Raw genomic sequence first — 18,377 nt, forward strand, 5'->3', positions numbered from 1 at the left:
GTATTGTTATGTTGGGGGTGCGAGGGGCAATAAGCTACCGGGTGAGTGCGTAAACAGAGAGCTCTCAGCAATGGGGAGGGGAGGGTGGGGCGGGGTTGCTTCATGCCAACAGTCCGCCCACAACTCAGATGGATTTGTCTAAGGAACTCCTGCTACTCTGCAGAAACTATGTCCTAAGATTGACGTGTTTTAATTTTGGCTAAGAACAGTATATTAATAATTATAAGAGCATGAGAACGTTTTTAAAATAGAAAAAAAATATGATTGGAGTGGGACTTTAGGCAATTCTTAGATTTGGATCTGATTTGCAATCAATTAATGACCCAATGGAAAATGGTATGTTGTATTTCATATTTCCTAAAGCTTGCTTTACAGGCAGATTCATGTCTGCACATTATGAGATGTTGTGGCTGACAGAGTGGAGAAAAGAGTGTCTTCTATATCACTAAAACCATTTTCATTGCGGAATTCCTGGCATTCAAAATGGGCCACTAATACTCTGATGATTTAAATTAACTTTAGTAACTTTAGTAACGTGTCCCTGTGGTGTGGGTTCTGGTCCTTGCCCCTGAGCGCTGGGCCTCGTCAAATTTCTAACTGTGGGCGAGCCTGGTCGGGCCATCTTTACAACACTTCTGTTGGACCCCCTCTTCCCCTGGGTGTCCTCCTCCTGGGCGGGGATGGCTGCCCCCTGCCTTGCTCTTTCCTGGACCAACCGTGGGCGGGTCTCCCTTGGGGGGTCCTGACTCGTACCTGGGGTTGGGGTGGGAGGATGCCCAGCACTCCTGGGTGGTGATGGGGTGCTCGTCTGGGGTTGTGGGCGTTCTTCTGGGGCCGGGTCCCGCGTTGGGCCCTCCCGATGCGGCGGGGGGGCTGCTCTCCTGGTTGGGCTGGAGCTTGCACTCTCTGTCCCGCCAATGCCTCCCTGCTCTCTGGCTGTGGGGGCCCATCCGTGGGTGGTGGATGGGATTGCCCGGGGGCCGGTTCTATTTGCTGCCGTGCGGGTGTTGGGGGGTTCTGGCTGCCGCTGCTGTTGCGGTGGGGGTCTTGGGTGGGGATGGCTGTGCACTCTCCCTCCTTCTTTTAACATTCCATTATCCATTTTAGAAAAACATAAACAATCACTTGAGCACAGGTGTTAGCTCACCTTTGCACAAATACCTTGCATGATTGAGTGAAATGTTTCACACTAGTTGGTTTGAATGCACAGGTATACGTGTGAACATTATTTGTATTGTGCACATGATGACATGTGGACATCTTTGGAGCCAACAGGTATGTTTGTGGAATTTGGGTGTGTGTGTGGACAGACCTTCCCCTATAGACTTGTATTACATCTGAACCTCACTGTAATTGTTTTTACCATCCAGCAACTTGTTGCTTTATGCTGCTTCATGGTTTTACCCCCCGTCCCTTCTATATTCACCCTCCCACCCCCCACCCCCCCTAACATCCCTGTTTCTTCTTCCCTCCTTCCAATACAATACCGGTCCAATACAAAAGATTTTCAAATATGATAAAATTGAATAAAGTTTGGCTTCAATTACAAAAGGGGTTTATTCAGACACACCTCTGGTTTGTCAGAAGATTCATAACCCCTGTTGTTAAAGTAAAATATGTCCAACACAAGAGGCCTTTAGCTCTCATCTTTTTGCCCAGCTGTTGGATAGGAGAAGTAAAAAAAACAAACTTAAGTAACTTTATTAAAGGAAAATCTAGAGACTAAAATAACATAAAGCAAGTAATGTAAGGAGCAGCATCTGCACGTTCTACTTGGGTCTTCACTCTTACAGACATAACAGAGTCCTCTACTTTACATCTACTCTGGTGTATATCTGACTACCGTTTACTGGTAATTACTGTCATTAGTATGTGAGAGAGAAATACCGAGGAAAAGCAATGTAGGAAGAGTCACTTATTGATTATTCAAAGAATGTTATTTGTTGGTAGCATTTCATTCATCATTACACAAAGCTTGTGTGTCGGTAAACTGGCCGTCAACAGAGTTAATGATATGTCAGCTGAAGTATGGACAGCTGAAATAGCACAAAGAAGTCTCTATGACTGCAAACGACGTGCTTGTTAAACATTAAACTTTTATTTTTTATTTTTTAATCCAATGAGAATACCTATGCTCAAAACACATAACAGGGACATGTTTTATGATTGTTAAAGGTGCATTTTAAGATGTTACTTAATGTTTAGTACCTTCAGTGTTTGTGTAATGGACACGTGAGCCTAGCTATGATACATGTGTGAAGACAAACTGAGAGTGCGGCCTTCAAAAGATACAATGATACAATGAGCACAGTCCATCACAGGTGTGATGGACAGTGCTCATTGTATCATTGTATCTCCCTTTAAAATGCAGCCACTCAGGGAGCACAAGTGTGTCTTAGAGTTCTCTTGTGGCTCGCGTTGCCAGCTTAAGGGACATCATAATAATAGAACATATTGGCATGCATGTGGTAAATGTATCGTGAAGTGTTTGCGCTGACGCACGGGTGACACTGCCCTTACTCCACACTCTAGTTGTTAGTAAGGTGTTTATGCCTCATTTCCACTGAGTGGTATGGTACGGTAAAGTCCAGATCCATCTAGTATTTTGAGCATTTCCGTTATAAAATTTTCAGATCAAGCCAAACCAAGCTAAACCATTTTTGGTCCCTGTTGGTTGCATCTCCATAGTAAAATGTAATGGATCGGTTAGGGTGGAGTTACTGTTGAAACCCAGTGATTGGCTAAAGGTCATTGCAACAAAAGAAATTTCCAAGAAAGTGGCTGTATTCCTCTTTGCCACCCATAATCTTTTCTCAAACAACGTTAAATACTTCGTGTATACCAAGTCCCCTAAGCCAAAAGGAAAAAAAAAAGATCTGCTGGACGATCTCCATTGTTGTTATAAGCTTCACCCCGCACGTGCCGTGACGGTTCAACTTAGAGTGGAAATGCTGACCTGAATTGTCTGGACCATTCTAAACCGGCCGGACCGCTCAGTTGAAAAAAAGCACTACAGGGTCCCTTCCACTGTGCGCAAAATTTAGAGGGTGTCGAAAAATGGAAAAATCGTTACAATGTGAATGCAACTCACGTACTTCCCCCTTCCTTGAGCAGTCTACGACTTTGATGTTGAGGGCCACTTACGTGCCTGATACAGGTTTGCTCATTATTTGCCCACAGACAGACCATGTTGGAACAAAGGTTTAAGAGCAGATAACAGCATTTCTCTGATTTCTTTGGTAACATTTCTTTACATATGTATTATGATTGGTGACTTTCGGATTTTGCTTCTGTATTGATTGCAGATATAGTCGCCTCAACGTCAACACACATTGTAGAATCAAACAGGACTTAATTTATTTCAATAGAAGAAAGTTATGGACATAATTGTAATAATTTAATTCAAAGTACCAATAAGACTATTTTTGGCATTGCTCCAGAAATAAATAAATCTTTGGTTTGATTTCATTATTTGGTTGCTAAGTAATATAATTCAACTGGGATTTTGTTTCTGTCCAAAGAAAAAAAAAACAAGAAAAAAAACAAGAAAATTATAAAGGAGATGTTGCATAAATATGTTTATACTAATAAAATGAGATACATATATTAAAAAATGTCTAAAAATTGTTGCCAGGCAGATTTATCGAAACAAAGCTGCAACAAATGTATCATAAAAGTTTCAATCTTGTACTTCGCATGAAAATAATTTCGATCTAATTATTTTTTTCATTGACCACACAATAAATGCTTCATATAAGCAATCTTTAATCCCCCCCCCAAAAAAGAACAACAAAACTTGATTAAAAATGCTTCAAAGATGAACATAAACAAGCTGAGACAGAGAGAAAAAAAAAAACAAAAAAAAAAAAACACATTTACAAGGAGATTAGCCAGACGAGGCAAGTGCTATCGCTTAAATCTGAATATTCCATAGGTCCTTACTTTTAGAGGGCACACGGAGGTTGGACATAACGACCACCAAAGAGTCTGCCTGGACCCTGAGGATGTAACTGGTCACATTTTCATAATCCAAAGGCTTGGCTGTTGAGATGACACCTGTACGGTTGTTTACTTTAAAGTGACCTGAAATGATAAAACAAAAAAAGATTTATATAAAAATTCTTCTATATACATAGAGATCTTTATTTCCCCAAATATTAAAACATCATTTAACAAAAACAAATATCAGCAGTGTTTTGGGAAATGACACATCTTGGTTACCAGTTACATAATTTGATATGTTATATTTTATAACTTCCTATATTGTTGCGATCTTTAACTCATACCTAGTTCATTTCCTCCTACAATAGAGTAGAAGATGGTTTGGTTGATAGCAGCAGCAAAAATAGTCCCTACTGGAGTACCAATTGGAGCCAGCTCTCTGACCGGGGAAAACCTGAAAAGACATTTTAACAGAAATCTTGAGGTAAACAGCATGGTCCAACAGAGTGTGCAAAATCCCTGCATCACTGTAAAAAGAGAGTTGGGAAGGTAACTTATAAAAATTATTTCAAATAATAATTTGAAGGAAAGTAACTCAAAGGTCAGAGAAATATCAAATGCCCAAGAATAGAGTATCTAAAGGATAAATATATTTTTTGAAAATATCTTAAAACAAATTGAAGGGAACAGAGAGAACTAGTATCCTATTAAAATGCATTTGCATCTAATACAGAAAGATTTTTGGTTTTTTTTACAAACAAAACTACATGTAAGAAGAGGTTAGGAGAGAGGACAGCTATTGTTTTACAAATAACATGGAATCATTGCATTATTATTATTTATCAGAACAGGGTTTTGAAGAATTGGCTTTCAACAGAAGAGACATATATCAAATGTCTGGCCTTAACACACAGAGGTGGTAGGGTGATCATCTGGGCTCGTTCTACTGCCACCTTGCCATCACAAAAAAACGTGTCTACTAACAGAAGCTTTATTAGTGGGTAGTCAAATCCAAGATGAGACAATAGTTGGTGTGGACTTTGATGAATGCTTAAACAGCTAGCTAATACTGTACCTTAAAATACTTTAGAATGCTTTACTTTGTTCAGAAATGCTATTTATGGAGTAACTTTGGAGACTTTGCTGCAAAAACACTAAGCCATTTTCTCTAATATGGTGGAATCTAAGTCTAAATCCTCCAATAAATAACAGAGATTTCTGAACAAAACTTAAGGGTAAATCCTGCAGGGTAAACTGATATGCACCATGAGATCGAAGCATGAAAATGTTTGGAATAAAATCTCAAAAAGAATCTTTAGATTTATAAAACAGATTGTCTGAATTTTATATTGTGTAATTAAAAAGTAACAAAGATTTTCTAAATAAATGCTGCATATTTACAGTAACTAAAGTATTTCTTTCAAAAGTAATGCTAATGTTTTTTTTCTTAAGAAGTCACAAACTGGCATGTCATGCCAATCAAGAGCAAATGTTGACTAATATCTGACAGATTGAGTGTGATTGTTGCCAGTCTCCATGGAAATTACCTCTAAAAATAGAGGGGAACCCCATGGTGGTGTGTTGTTAGGGTGAAAATGTCATTTCTATATGACACCCTTTTAAGATACTGTGCCTGCTTATCTGCTCATCTCTGCATGTGAGACTCACTTCATTGTGCATGCACGGTGGTAAGCATTCTATTACAGTTTTCATTCAGTGTTTGACCACAATTCGCAGCAGCAGCAGCAGCAGTGGACTGGGTGTTTCTGGATGGTGGGAGCAACAGTTTCAACCATTTTCTGACAGCCTGATTCTATCATGCAGTCAATGTCACAGGCTATCTTTGGAAGTAGACAGTGTCTTGGCAGACTGAGCTACACACAAGAAGTGGAAGCATTTTATCAGCTTTCCATGCTTATCAGATATTATTCAATATTTTATTTCCTTTCAATTCTTCACTGACCCCCAATTTGGATTAATATGGATAGTAAATGAACACAAACTTGACCCATGAGGGCCTTTCTGTAATTACTTATTTCAGAAAGTAATATTTCTTTTTAGAGAACGGGAGATGAAGGATATATAAAAAAAAAAGAAATCTGCCTTAGACTTTATCTAATGGTTTCCATTTGTACGTAAACGTGCTACTGATATACATTCTTCTCTTGCAGTTTAAAAGGTCAGCAAATGCAAGAAATGACCATTATACATTCTCGACCATAGCAGAATCTTTAAAAACATGTTCTCGAAAGGGATTAAAAGTACATGTCTTATCAACCGCTTGATCTACACTGGAAATCAACAACCTCCAAGGACATTTTCGATTGAAAGAAAATCTGGAGTGTTGCAGCAATTCTGTTTCCCAGAGGATGAAACAGAAAACCATCCAAACAGATAAACACAGAAATGGTAGCTGTAATGAAACAAGTAAACTGTGTATGCTTCATAAAAAAAAATACAATAAACTGTGCCATTATAACACATAAATCATTTTTTTATTTTTTTTAGAATCCTGTGACTTGTGCTCAGTTGTCTGCAGGTGAACAGTTGGGCTGTCATGAAATAATTGGTGTCTCTGCGCCATTCAGGATCTTGAGTCAACATGGAACTCTCTTAAGGGAACCCGGTTTATTTATATGACCCTCAGATAAGAAGATTTCCTATTTGTCTCAGAAACATGATGACAGTTAAACAATAATTCAAATGAGGAGGTTGAACACGGTACAAAATTTGATTCGAAATTGCCCAAGAAACAAAAATCCTACAAGGCAATAGAAAAGTTTTGTCCTTATTTAACAGGATCAGTGTTTTGTTAACATATGGCATTAATGGCTAAGCAGGTTAGTTTAAAATTAACCCTGGAAAATGATTTATGCATTCACTTCTTGGAAGTGCTTTATTTTTGTCTCAGTGAGCGATCTTAATGAAGTTGTAAGTGATAGTATTTACCTCAAATTGATAAAAAACCATAAAGACATTGTGCAGAAAATACTTGCACTGCCAACAGTGCCTTCAGCTGTCCTGAAAAATCCCTAAGACCCACTATTCAATGTGGAAACATCTGTCATGGGCAACATTGGGAAAGCTTGGAGCTAGAGTTTGTACTTTATCTGTCTTTGCTTTCCATGTGTTTGCTGCTACCAGAAAATGACAAATCTCCTAGGTGAGTGGAGTCTGAATTAAGATGAAGCAAAAGCAAGCGTCATTTATGAAAAAAGTTAACACGAATAACAGGACAGTTCAGAACCCGTTCAAAGCATAAGAATTCCCACATTGACCAGCGTGTCATTTCTCCTTGTAAAGCAATCTGCTCGAGACACGTTTTTAATATGCACACACGATATAATAGACTCTGCTGTTAAGAGCGAGCTACAGGTGTGATGATCAGAGGGAGAGCTGACTTGTTATCATGTCATTTCAAAGTGATTCTGCCTTAGGGTTGTAAACAGCAGAGCAATTCCTTAGTATGTGTGAAGGGGCTGGAGAGGGCCAGATTAGAAAAAAAAAAAAAAACATGTATCTGCATGTAGACGGAGACACTCACATTAAGAGTGAAAGACACTGATCATTAGGTAAATGGAGTGGGGGGGGGGAAACTGAAACAATAACTACAGAAATGACTGACTAACCACTTGAGAAAACAGCCTTTTATACTTTTGATGACTAACAGCAGGAGCTATGAGCCGACTAGCATTAAGATTGGAAAAGATCTGTGAATGTAAGGATGCTTTGTCTTCGGAAGTCAAGTGGTAGAAAATTCAATGATTCAGTTAAGCATAATGAAATTCAATGTACTGCTGTGCAGGGCAAAAGAAACTTCTGAATTCGGATGAAAGAAAAATCCTATCAAAAGTGGGAGTACGAGTGCCTTACAGACAAAAGGAAGGATGCCAGCACCTATATAGAAAGCAAAGAGCCCTCTTGTCAACTTGTGACTGTGAATGACACACTACTGAGAGGCGAGGGCTGCTCACAGGTATCAGCAGCACTCTGCCCCTGGGCCAGCAGTGGAGTGATGCTCACCAGACAAGGCAGGGGCGGACAAATCGTGTTCTGCACCACAGGAGGTCGCTGCTTTGGTCTCTATCATTTCCATCTTCTATCTTCTCTTCTCTTCTTTATTTTTAGGAATAGCGAGAACACTAAGGTTTAGCTCCTGGCGATGTAGATGCTTGAAAAGGGCCTTGGTTCATAGTCTTCCCATTGTTTGAAAATTTCTTCATCAAGGTTTTAACATCTTCCCATCCAAGTGTGAGTCACTTAAATGTAACCCAATCAATAACAGGAACAAACAAGGACTGTTAAATGACTGAAAATAGAAACTTTCGATACAACTGCAGGACTATTCTAACAAACAGTTATTATTAGTGTTTTGATTGTACAGTTAGTTTTTAATTATACATCAGTTGACTTTAATAAGTATTGAGTAAAGTACAGTATGCCCTTAGGGTTCATGGGACTTTCATTTCTCCATCAGAAGCTTAAAATGATTTTAATTTCTGAACTTTAGGGTGTCAATGAATGGTCTATATTCAAACTCATGTCATACAGTTATTGTTTCTAATCATGAAAATGTTCAATATTGTAAGACAAACATGTAAACATATTGGAAAATCAATAATTTTCATGAAAGGAACAAATGAATGAATGAATGAATGAATGAATGAATATATACTGTATAAGGGTCAGAGATAAGTCTGTCAGTCAGTCAGACTTTATTAATATGCGTTCACAGAACTTCCAACATGCTAGAGCATGCTACACCTCAGCCACGTTAGCGTTTTCACAATAGCTGCAACTCTCAACCTTATTGGCAACTAGTAAAAAAACAAAAAAAAAAAACCTGATACCACCAAAACAAAACTCCCAAGCTGATACATGTTGGCAACATTAGTGCACACAAAATAACACCAGATCAACTTAGCAACTCATAAAAAAACAGACTGGCATTTGACAGAGTGTTGTGTATCTCTCAAAATTACTAACTATTTTTATTAAGCACAACCATAATGAAAATGCAAGAGGCAGTGTTTTTCTGTTTGTTTTTAAATTAAGGCTTTTAAGTGTGTCTCATAGTGTGGAAAATACAGTACATTTCTACTATATAGAATATATGGTCCAGTTACACCACAGCATGAATGGGGAGTTGCACTGAGCAGAACTTACCCCCCCCCCCCCCCCTCCAAAAAAATAAATAAATAAATAAATGCAGGGTATTTATATAAAACAACAATCATCAGTGACCCCAGTAACTCCTGCAATGCCGTTTTCTCTGCTGCCTTCATGAAGATGCTTTTACTGCCTGAAGAGTAAAACTGGAAGGGTGTTTGTAGTGGGACTCCTTTCCTGAGGTCACCTGCATCCTCAAGATGGACCATTAAAGATTCCTCAAACACTGCTCCTCTTCTACACCCACTCTCATTGATCCACTCTGCACAATTTAAATTGCTGTTTTTAACTGTTAACTTATTTTGTGTTTTGGAGTTTTGTTGTTGTATTTTTATGTTTTTACATATTTTTTTACTGTGAGGCGACCTTGAGTGTCCAGAAAGGCGCCATATAAATAAAATGTATTATTATTATTATTATAACTTCTTTTTTAAGCAACATACTGTACAACACTTGGCATAAAAAAGGGAATGCATTCAGAGGCTTTGTTTCTTATTTATTTATCACTACGACCGCTTTCTACTGTGTGTGTTTTCTTGTCAGTACTATTGTACATGTTTGTTAAGAAACTGTATTATATACAGAGGTGAACTTCCTTATGGTTGTCAGATATTCCAAATGCCAAAAAACTGGTTTGTGGTTTGCTTATCCCTAAACTTTTAAAGTTCTCAAAATGCATTGATTCAAGAGGAACCCTGACCCTAACCATGTAGCACATCCAGCTGAAGATCCACCCACACGCCCCTCCTTGCTGGAGCTGCTGCTGGAGGGAACACATGACTCAGTAAGTCAACTTTCCTACTGACTCTGGTCCTTGCTCCTGATTGACAGCTGTTTTACTTTTGATTATTTGCTATAAACATAAATCAGAAATGAAAATTGCACTGGCAAAATCCTTTTTTCCCTTCCCGTGACAAGTTTTTTTTTTTTTTTATTGGTTTCCTTTCTGTCCTCACTGTTCCCATTTCACTGATGTTAAACTAGCTTACAGTCATTTTGTGGTGATCATAAAAAATGTTCACTTGTAACCATTGACTGTATATGAGAACTGGACTGAGTTGAGTATGTCGACACCCATAAAAATGACTAACTTCCGGGTCCAAACAAATAACATGAATTCAGTCGCCATTTTTTTTTAATGATATGAATTCTGCCATGCTGGAGCCAGACGTCTAGTAAACCGCGATTGGTCCGAATCAAAGTCATCTTTTCTATGGCAACCACTCTCGCCAATAACGAATGAGCTTGTTAGAAGTCCAAACCCGACACCACTCAAAAACAAGCTCGGTAAAGTCAATCGAATGTTTCAAATGTTCAATGTGGGGGGCAGCAGGCACCACATACTTTTATCTGATTGGACAGTTTATAATTGAATAACTTGCAATAAAAAGAAAATATAATGAAAAATAATACGAATAGTGCAAACATGTTAAAAAAAGGTAGCACAGCAAGAATGGTTACTCTAACAAATATAATGACTGAGGAATAGCTGATTATTTCTCAATAGAAGTCTATGGGATTTTGGCATCTTGTAACCAGCAGGCACTTCCTATTTTGGTCACTCAGTCCAGTTCTCTATGCAGCCAATGCTTATTATCAAATAAATCTGACTGTTTTAGTATACATGATTTGAAATTGTAATTCACAATTGGCCTTCTTCATATGTTTATTGCAGCTTGTATCTGATTAATAGCTTTAAGATTATTTTTGTTTTTAGGATTTTAACTCAAAATTCCATTTTGGGACAACAGAAGAAGCTAGCAGAATCTAATAAAGAAAAAAAAAAAAAAAGAGTCGACCAATAACCAAAATTCCTATTCTGCACATTAACATCACGGTAATACATACGCACAGAAGTCAGCGTGAGACTTTGAAGGTAAACCATGCTTCCCATCTTTGCTGATCTCTGCGTTGACCTTTGTCTGATATTTGGGATGTGTACGATGATTTTGACTGTGTGTCTGTCAGACAGCCAAGTGATGCCTGCCTATTTAGCAGACGATTGAAAGGTCAGCACGCCTCCAGCGTTTACAGGTTTAAGGCTCACTGCTGCAGATTCAGACCGGCGGCTTAAAATCAATATTGCCCCTCAGGGGCATGAAGGAGCTCCAAACCTTACATTTTTGAATCTGTGGAGGAATGAACCAATCACAGGAAAGAATTATATACTGATGGGTAGATAAAAATAGAGAGGTTACTTTTTTATAATGTGGGTTTGCAGGGAGGCATGATGCCATTGTGTGGGAGCGTTCACTGTGCCGTTTAAAGCATAGATAAGGAGGCTTTGTGCAGTTCTATCAATGCATTTTCATTTGGCATTACATCAGTTGCATGAAATATGCCACTAGAAGAGATGTATGCCATGAAAGCATGACATCTGCCTAATTATGTGAAAATTACAACCATGTCTGGATTGAAGAGGTGACTGGTTTTTACTAAAAACGCCACTGAGTGAAATGCAATTCCTTTAAAGAGGGGATAGATAGTTTTGAGGAATACATTTTTTTTTAATTTCATGTGTAATTTATTGCCTAATGATTTGTAGCTAATGGGAGGATTGCTATTTAAGAGAATCCAAGTGTTGAGGTTATTTATTTTTATTTTCCAAACTGCTTTGAGTAATGAAAATCCATCACTGTAGTCTCTGTACATCAACAGAAAGTTTATGCATGTAGTCTTGTTTTTATCTCTTAATATGTTTTTAATGAAGATATATAAAACAATGTGGAAAGAGCAAATTTGAAAAGAACTTTTGTTTTTTTGACTCAAAATTTAAGTCATTTGTGGCAAAAGAAAAGACCTTTTTAGTGCAAAAGAGAACACATGGCCCCTTTTTTTTATAATTTATAAACCTTTTTAGAAAAAAAGAACTTCGGTTTTGTCAGGATATTTTATAAAGACAATTTTTACACCCTTTAGGAGAAATCAACTACAAAATAAAGTGAAGGAATTGCACAGCAAAGGCAACATGACAAAAAAGGAAGAAACACAAGCTCAAGGAAAAAACTCAGGGGAGGTGGGAGGCTTTGCTGTGAGAGAGTGAAAAGAGGAGGAAGAACGTCAAATGACACACTTAGAATCAGTGAGGCAAAAGTCTCAAGCGATTTAGAGTAGATTTAGAAGAGGAAGTGCTGTGGGGAGATACTGTAACCAGCACAGCAAACTGCTCAGGTCGAAGGTTCATAACAACAGGCCAGAGAAATCATCTCAGTACAATAAAGAGGCGGGGGAGCTGGGCTGGGTCATATAATTGTGCCGTGTTAGATTGCAGTCTACTCCTCCATCTCCAAGCACAGCTATAGAGAAAAAAAATAAATATTCATTTCCTTTTGCTTTTGCCAGGCACTTAAATCTTCCCCAAAGGGTTGTGCCTGTGCTTTCCATGTAAAACAGACTTCCAGTTCAGCTAAACTATAAAAAAAGGGCTTCATATGTTCTTTATCACTGCAAAACCAAAATATTATAATTTTATGCATATGACACGAAACCAACAAACATGTCATATTCAGTGTAAATTCTATGCGCATGTTCTTTTCTCTCAACGGAATTCATTTTCTGAATGATCAGGAAACATTTACAGTTACAATCAGTTATATTTTGTGCCATTTAATGAAGGGACTGCAGTGCTCCCAGAAATTATTCATACTTTTGGGGTAAGAGTAATGTTTCTCACATTGTGTACTAATACACTAAACCATAAGGAGCCTTTGTGGTTAGGGAACGTTGCAGTACACATCACATCACAATCCATCTGCAACTCTTGGTTTGTTGTGCCTTCGTCCCGGATGCAGTTTGACCTAACATTTGTTAAAGCTAGTCTAGTTGACGTCCACAATCAGGCTACTTCACAAATGAGGGAAGATTTTACAAACAGCCACATACTCTGGACTGTATGATTGACAGTCTCTAAATAACATCCTGTTTTTCTTTCAGTTTCATTTGTATTAATAATAATACAATTCGCTGATTTTTGTAGTTTTTTGTCTTTAACTTTTGAAATGACAACTCTTATCCTTTCTAATAGTTGCACAACAACAACAATAATAATAATAATAATAATAATAATAATAATAATAATAATAATAGAAATAACAGCAGTTTTCATCATCACACCAACATTATTAGCTAAAAAAGGTTTGATATCATCATCAGTTTTCACCACTATTGTTTTACATATATTAATGCAGTATGTATTAAAAAAAATATATGTTTGTATGGAGAATTGATCTGTTTAACCCAAAAGAATAATCTTTAAGCTACAAACTAGACATTTTGAATTTGTCATTTTCATTAAGAAACATTCTGTGTTATAAAGTAAATATATAAAGTTGTAAAGTTTTAAATGATCAGATAAAAACAATTGTTTTTCAGGAAACAAATCTGTGTCTTGAGGTAAGGAAAGGTAAGATGAGGTTTATGTGACTGGAGACAAAGCTGAAAAACTCCTATAGTGGGGCAAAAAAGTATTTCGTCAGCCACCAATTGTGCAAGTTCTCCCACTTAAAAAAATGAGAGATACCTGTAAATTTCATTATAGGTATACCTCAACTATGAGAAACAAAAATTCACACTGTCTGATTTTTAAAGAATGCATTTGCAAATTATGCTGAAAAATAAATATCTGGTCACCTACAATTAAGCAAGATTTCTGGCTCTCACTGCCTGTAACTTCTTCTGTAAGAGGATCTTCCACTCGTTAGCTGTATTAATGGCACCTGTTTGAACTCATTATCTATATAAAAGACACCTGTCCTTCAAACAGTCACACTCATTCTGAAGAACAATCAAACGTAACAAAGGCTGCCATCAATAACACACTTCTTTAACAACCAGGCAATGAGATTTTCTTTTCTAATTTTGTCTCTCCTGGTTCAGAGATGATGAAAATTACTCATTTATTTTAAGTGGGAGAAGGGAGTACTTGAACAATAAGTGAATTACCTAATTCTTTGTTGCTCCAATGTATTTTATGTATTGCTTATGTCTCATTCAAGTAACATTATTGATATGATGGTACTAAAAGGTCACACTTTTTTTTTTAAGCCAGGTAAGGCCAAAAATGAATGGGATATTATGATGTGCAACAATTAAAAAAAGCACAGTGGTGTGTACGCACACCACTAAACCCAAACATCGCTCAGCCAGGAAAAAAGCAGTTTCCAATGTACTGTTATAGCAGTAATTGCAAGGGACCTTTGTTTTAGCCAAAATTGATTGGGAGCCGCTTATTTAACCATGACAGATAGAGGGGTACAACCATAAGGCTGGACAACAAATCATCAAGTCAGCCAAAACCCTGCAGAATTGTCTTAACTGCTTGCTTTGGGGCTGTGGACTCAGCTTACCTAACTGCTGCTGTAACTAACTGCTCCAAAAAAGGCAGTTGAAACATTGTGATTTGTGTTCAGAAGGGCAGAGGACAATGTTGAGCGATACAGAAGGAAGGGTTGAGGACACAGATCATCACAGAACAAGCAAATTGGAGACCTTTCATTGAAAAGAGGCTTCTCCAGCAGGAGTAACTTGAGCACCTGGCTAATACTTTCATGCCTTGTAGTTTAGAGTAGAATGGCAACTGTGATCCTCAAAGCGATCAGCTTTGTCAGTGTAACAACAGGGGTTGGCAGAAATGGTGCAGTTACAGGTCCTAAATTAGAATCATTGAGCCGTTATGCCATTTATATTTGTACTTTGCACTTGTATTTCTCTAAAAGCCAAATATTAGTTGAGACTGATAAACTGGCACTGCTTTCTGAATGGGTAACAGTGTTAAATGAGAAGAAATTGCCATTTGACTTGAGTTTCAAGGCACATGAAATCACATCCTCTGAAGAGATTAATATGGCAAAGTGAGTCATTTAGGCTGGCAACTTGTAGAGCTTGATGCAGAAACTCACAACCAGTTAAATTATATTCTGATGTGCTTACAGCACATTAGATCTAACTAGACTAACATCCTATTAGGCAAATCTTTTTGAGATTAAGCTTTGAGCAGCTGCCCCTAACTCCAGACTTTGCAGCTGCTTTGTGACTCCTACTGTGATTTTTGTGGTAAGTCAAAAATCATAAATACTTCATGGATTGATGAAACTGTGTGTGAGGTGGTTTGACTCTGTGATGTCCCAGGGACCTTAGCTACTGCCCAAAAACACGATAACGGAGTTTTTAAAACTGTTTGAAAAGAAGTGAGGGACAAATACAAGACTGCTTCAGGAAGGCTTTCAAAGCCTTGACTTTCGCAGGAAAGAACTTTTTTTTTTTTTTTTATTAGTATTTTTTTAAACCACTCAGAAACAAAACTTGACTGAATAGATTATAGAACCACCTTCAGCAGCAATATCTTGAGGTACTTGGGTTTTGTTTCAGATTATCAGACTCCAATGCTGTTGTAAAGTAATTTTTGTTGATTTACCTTGACAAAACCTTTTCAGTTCTTTGTTTCTGGGCACTGTTTTATTAGTACATCCCTAGGTGTCATGTCAGCATCTCAATAAAGTGAGCCTGGACTGGGAAAGTCAAACATTGTTTTTTTTTTTTACATTCTGTTATTGATTTAATAGTAATTTCTTGTCCTTTATAATTGATAAAATGGCTACAAGGACCCCAGGAAAAACAGCCAAGAAATTACCAAAGCTCATCACCCTTTCACCCATTTACTTGATAATTGTGTGGATTGGATGGTACAATATGTAAAGTGCAATTTATGGCAACTTAAGAACCCTTTTCACAGCCAAAAGCTGGAAAACAGAATTATTTAATTCCTAAATTTGTGGTGACCGCTGCTTCTCATTGATGATGTCTTAACATAAAAAAAATACTGCTTCACTGAAAATGTTCATATTCATTTATGAACAATTTTTCTGCCTTGTGGTGCAATCACTGAACAAAGATGCCAATAGCTGCTTAACCATGAATGCCAAAATAAGACAACTAATGACAAGGGGCTACATATCATGCAGTTTATCAAACAAGTTAGCTTTCTTTTTAAAATTGTATGTTCCACTTTCATATTTTTCTTTCTGTCATGAATAATCTGAAGCAAAGTGATAAATAAAAAAGTTCCTATTCTAATTAACCACAGCAGATTGAAGGAGCAGTCAGTTTTCAGCTGACTAATAAGTCTTGGAAAAACACAAATCGTGAAAATAAAATAATAGCTAAATACTCCATATTTGGTGCTGTGTGGATTTTATCATTCCTAAACCAGTACTTTACAATATGTTGTCTGAAACATATTTATCTATGCCAAGAAGAATGTGAGGTTGCAGAGTCGAAACTATGACAAGAAATTTTCATTTTTACAATGTCCACAGAGATGCTTGTCAGTAAGAACAAATGCACACCTTTAGAGGCATTTTAGGTCAACCATAGTAAAGTATACAGGGAAAAAAACCTATACAAAAACCTTGTGTTTACGAGTTTGATAACACTTACAATCTGTATGCGTGTATAAATGGGACGAAAGAGTAAAAACATTCTTGGTAAAAAAAACTGGGAGATAAAGTAAGGTTGCATTTTTAATTGCTGATTAGCTAATGGGGCACTCAGGTGGCCCGCACAAAATTTTAAAATCATAAATGGTCAAATAACCCGTACAGCATACATGCACTTTTTTTTTCTACAGGCATGCTGCGAGAAATTGGGTGTGGCATAAGTTCACCAAACGACAGCACCACCCATACCTCATAAGTGTGTGCAACTTATATTTTCCTTACAAATGCTTCAAAATGTGTTTACCACACGCACGACAATGGTACATTCTATTTCCACGACGTCCCTTAAGGTGGATCTTAGAGCCTCAAAGGATTTGCAAGACACACTTGTGCTCCCCTAAATTTGCAGTCACTCCTCTTTACAACTCTCCAAAGGCCTGAACAACCCAAAAACCTGCAGCATCCACATGGGTACATCCCCTGTAGGGCTCCATGGTTTTAGCTATCTCAAATCTAAGCACAACTGCAAGGTCCTTAGCCCATTAAAACCCAGACCAATTTTTTCTTTTTAATGAAATTATGTGTTTAGTACCACAAACCAACTGGACCACATGATCAATTTCAGATTTTTTTTTTTCTGTTAAACTGATGTCACCATGGGATTTTATGGGTTAAACAAGTATCTGTTGCACCTTAACAGCAACTAATTTTAGCAATGTCTTTTTAGCAATGATTTTAATATCATCAACTGACACTAATAATTTGCTTTTATTGTGAATTTGAGCTCATTCCAAAGAACAGAATCATCAGCATAGACAAAGCAGCCAAAACAGCTGTGTGTCACAGGAGAAGCGTCATACCAGACTTATGTGGATTAACTTCACTCATTCTGTCTCAAACTCTTTATCTTAAATGGTTTAAAGGGTTAAACTCGTCAAAAAGGATTTTGAATAAACAAAGGGTGTAGTCCCTATTTTCTGAGATACAACCAATGAGTGTCACGGTTATTCATGATTATTATCAACTTTAAAGCTCCCAGACTGAGCCATACATGAATTCAGATGAGTCACACACAAATAAAGGAGCATTGCAGAGACAGATTCATAGTGGCTTTGCTGACGGGAGCAGAATAACACACTGATAGCTATCAGCATAATAAAAATAATCAATGCATAAAGCAGAGAGACTACACAGTTGTTTAAAGCAGAATTTGTAATTTACCAAGCCTGAAAGTATTGATCGGGATGGCTTTTGGGAGATGTACCAAAAGAAGGTGTGGTGTTTGCTTTTTCCAAACTACTTTTTTGCTCCCATTACAAACATTACCGTTTACGCTTTGTGTACACTTGTGTTTTTTAATATGTTCTTGGAGACGCAAAAATGCCATTCGAAAAGCTATTAGGTGTGACGTAGAACCTGTAATGTCAAGCAAAAAGCTCCATCCACTTGTAGACGACGAGGTCCATGTACATATTCACTTTCCTCGTTTGTTGGCATCTGTCTTAAATTGTACGGCTGGATTGCTCCTCTTTTTCTCAACATTCTTTTTGCAAAGGCAATGTTAGGTTAGGGGTGTAAGGGGCTGTAAGCTAGTGGGAGAGAGTGTAAACAGGTGGATGATGGGAAGTAAGGGTGGGCTAACTCTGCACCTATAGTCCCAACCACAACTCAGAGGGTAATTTCTGATTAAATCCTTTCACTTTGCAGAAACTGTTCATCAAAATGACACAAGTTGTTTAATTTTGCTTAAAAACAGCATTATTATAATTAAAAGACCACTGGGAACGCTTTTAAAATGGCCCAAAAGATGATTGGAGTGAGACTTCAGTTGCA

The 18,377-nt window shown here is 37.5% G+C and overlaps 1 protein-coding gene across 8 annotated transcripts in view; it reads right to left on the reverse strand.

Annotated features, from left to right (window-relative positions):
* Positions 1 to 18,377, reverse strand: part of pcdh15 (protocadherin related 15) — a 238,136-nt gene that overhangs the window by 39,252 nt on the left and 180,507 nt on the right. For all 8 annotated transcript variants that reach the window (XM_023962996.1, XM_023962995.1, XM_023962992.1 and 5 more), the window contains 2 exons: positions 4,287 to 4,396; positions 3,943 to 4,083 (listed from right to left, as the gene is read on the reverse strand). In XM_023962996.1, coding sequence (XP_023818764.1) covers positions 3,943 to 4,083; positions 4,287 to 4,396 — 251 coding nt within the window. The remainder of the gene's footprint in view (positions 1 to 3,942; positions 4,084 to 4,286; positions 4,397 to 18,377) is intronic.

This window comes from Oryzias latipes, chromosome 15 (genome assembly GCF_002234675.1).
Source record: "Oryzias latipes chromosome 15, ASM223467v1".
Lineage (NCBI taxonomy): Eukaryota > Metazoa > Chordata > Actinopteri > Beloniformes > Adrianichthyidae > Oryzias > Oryzias latipes.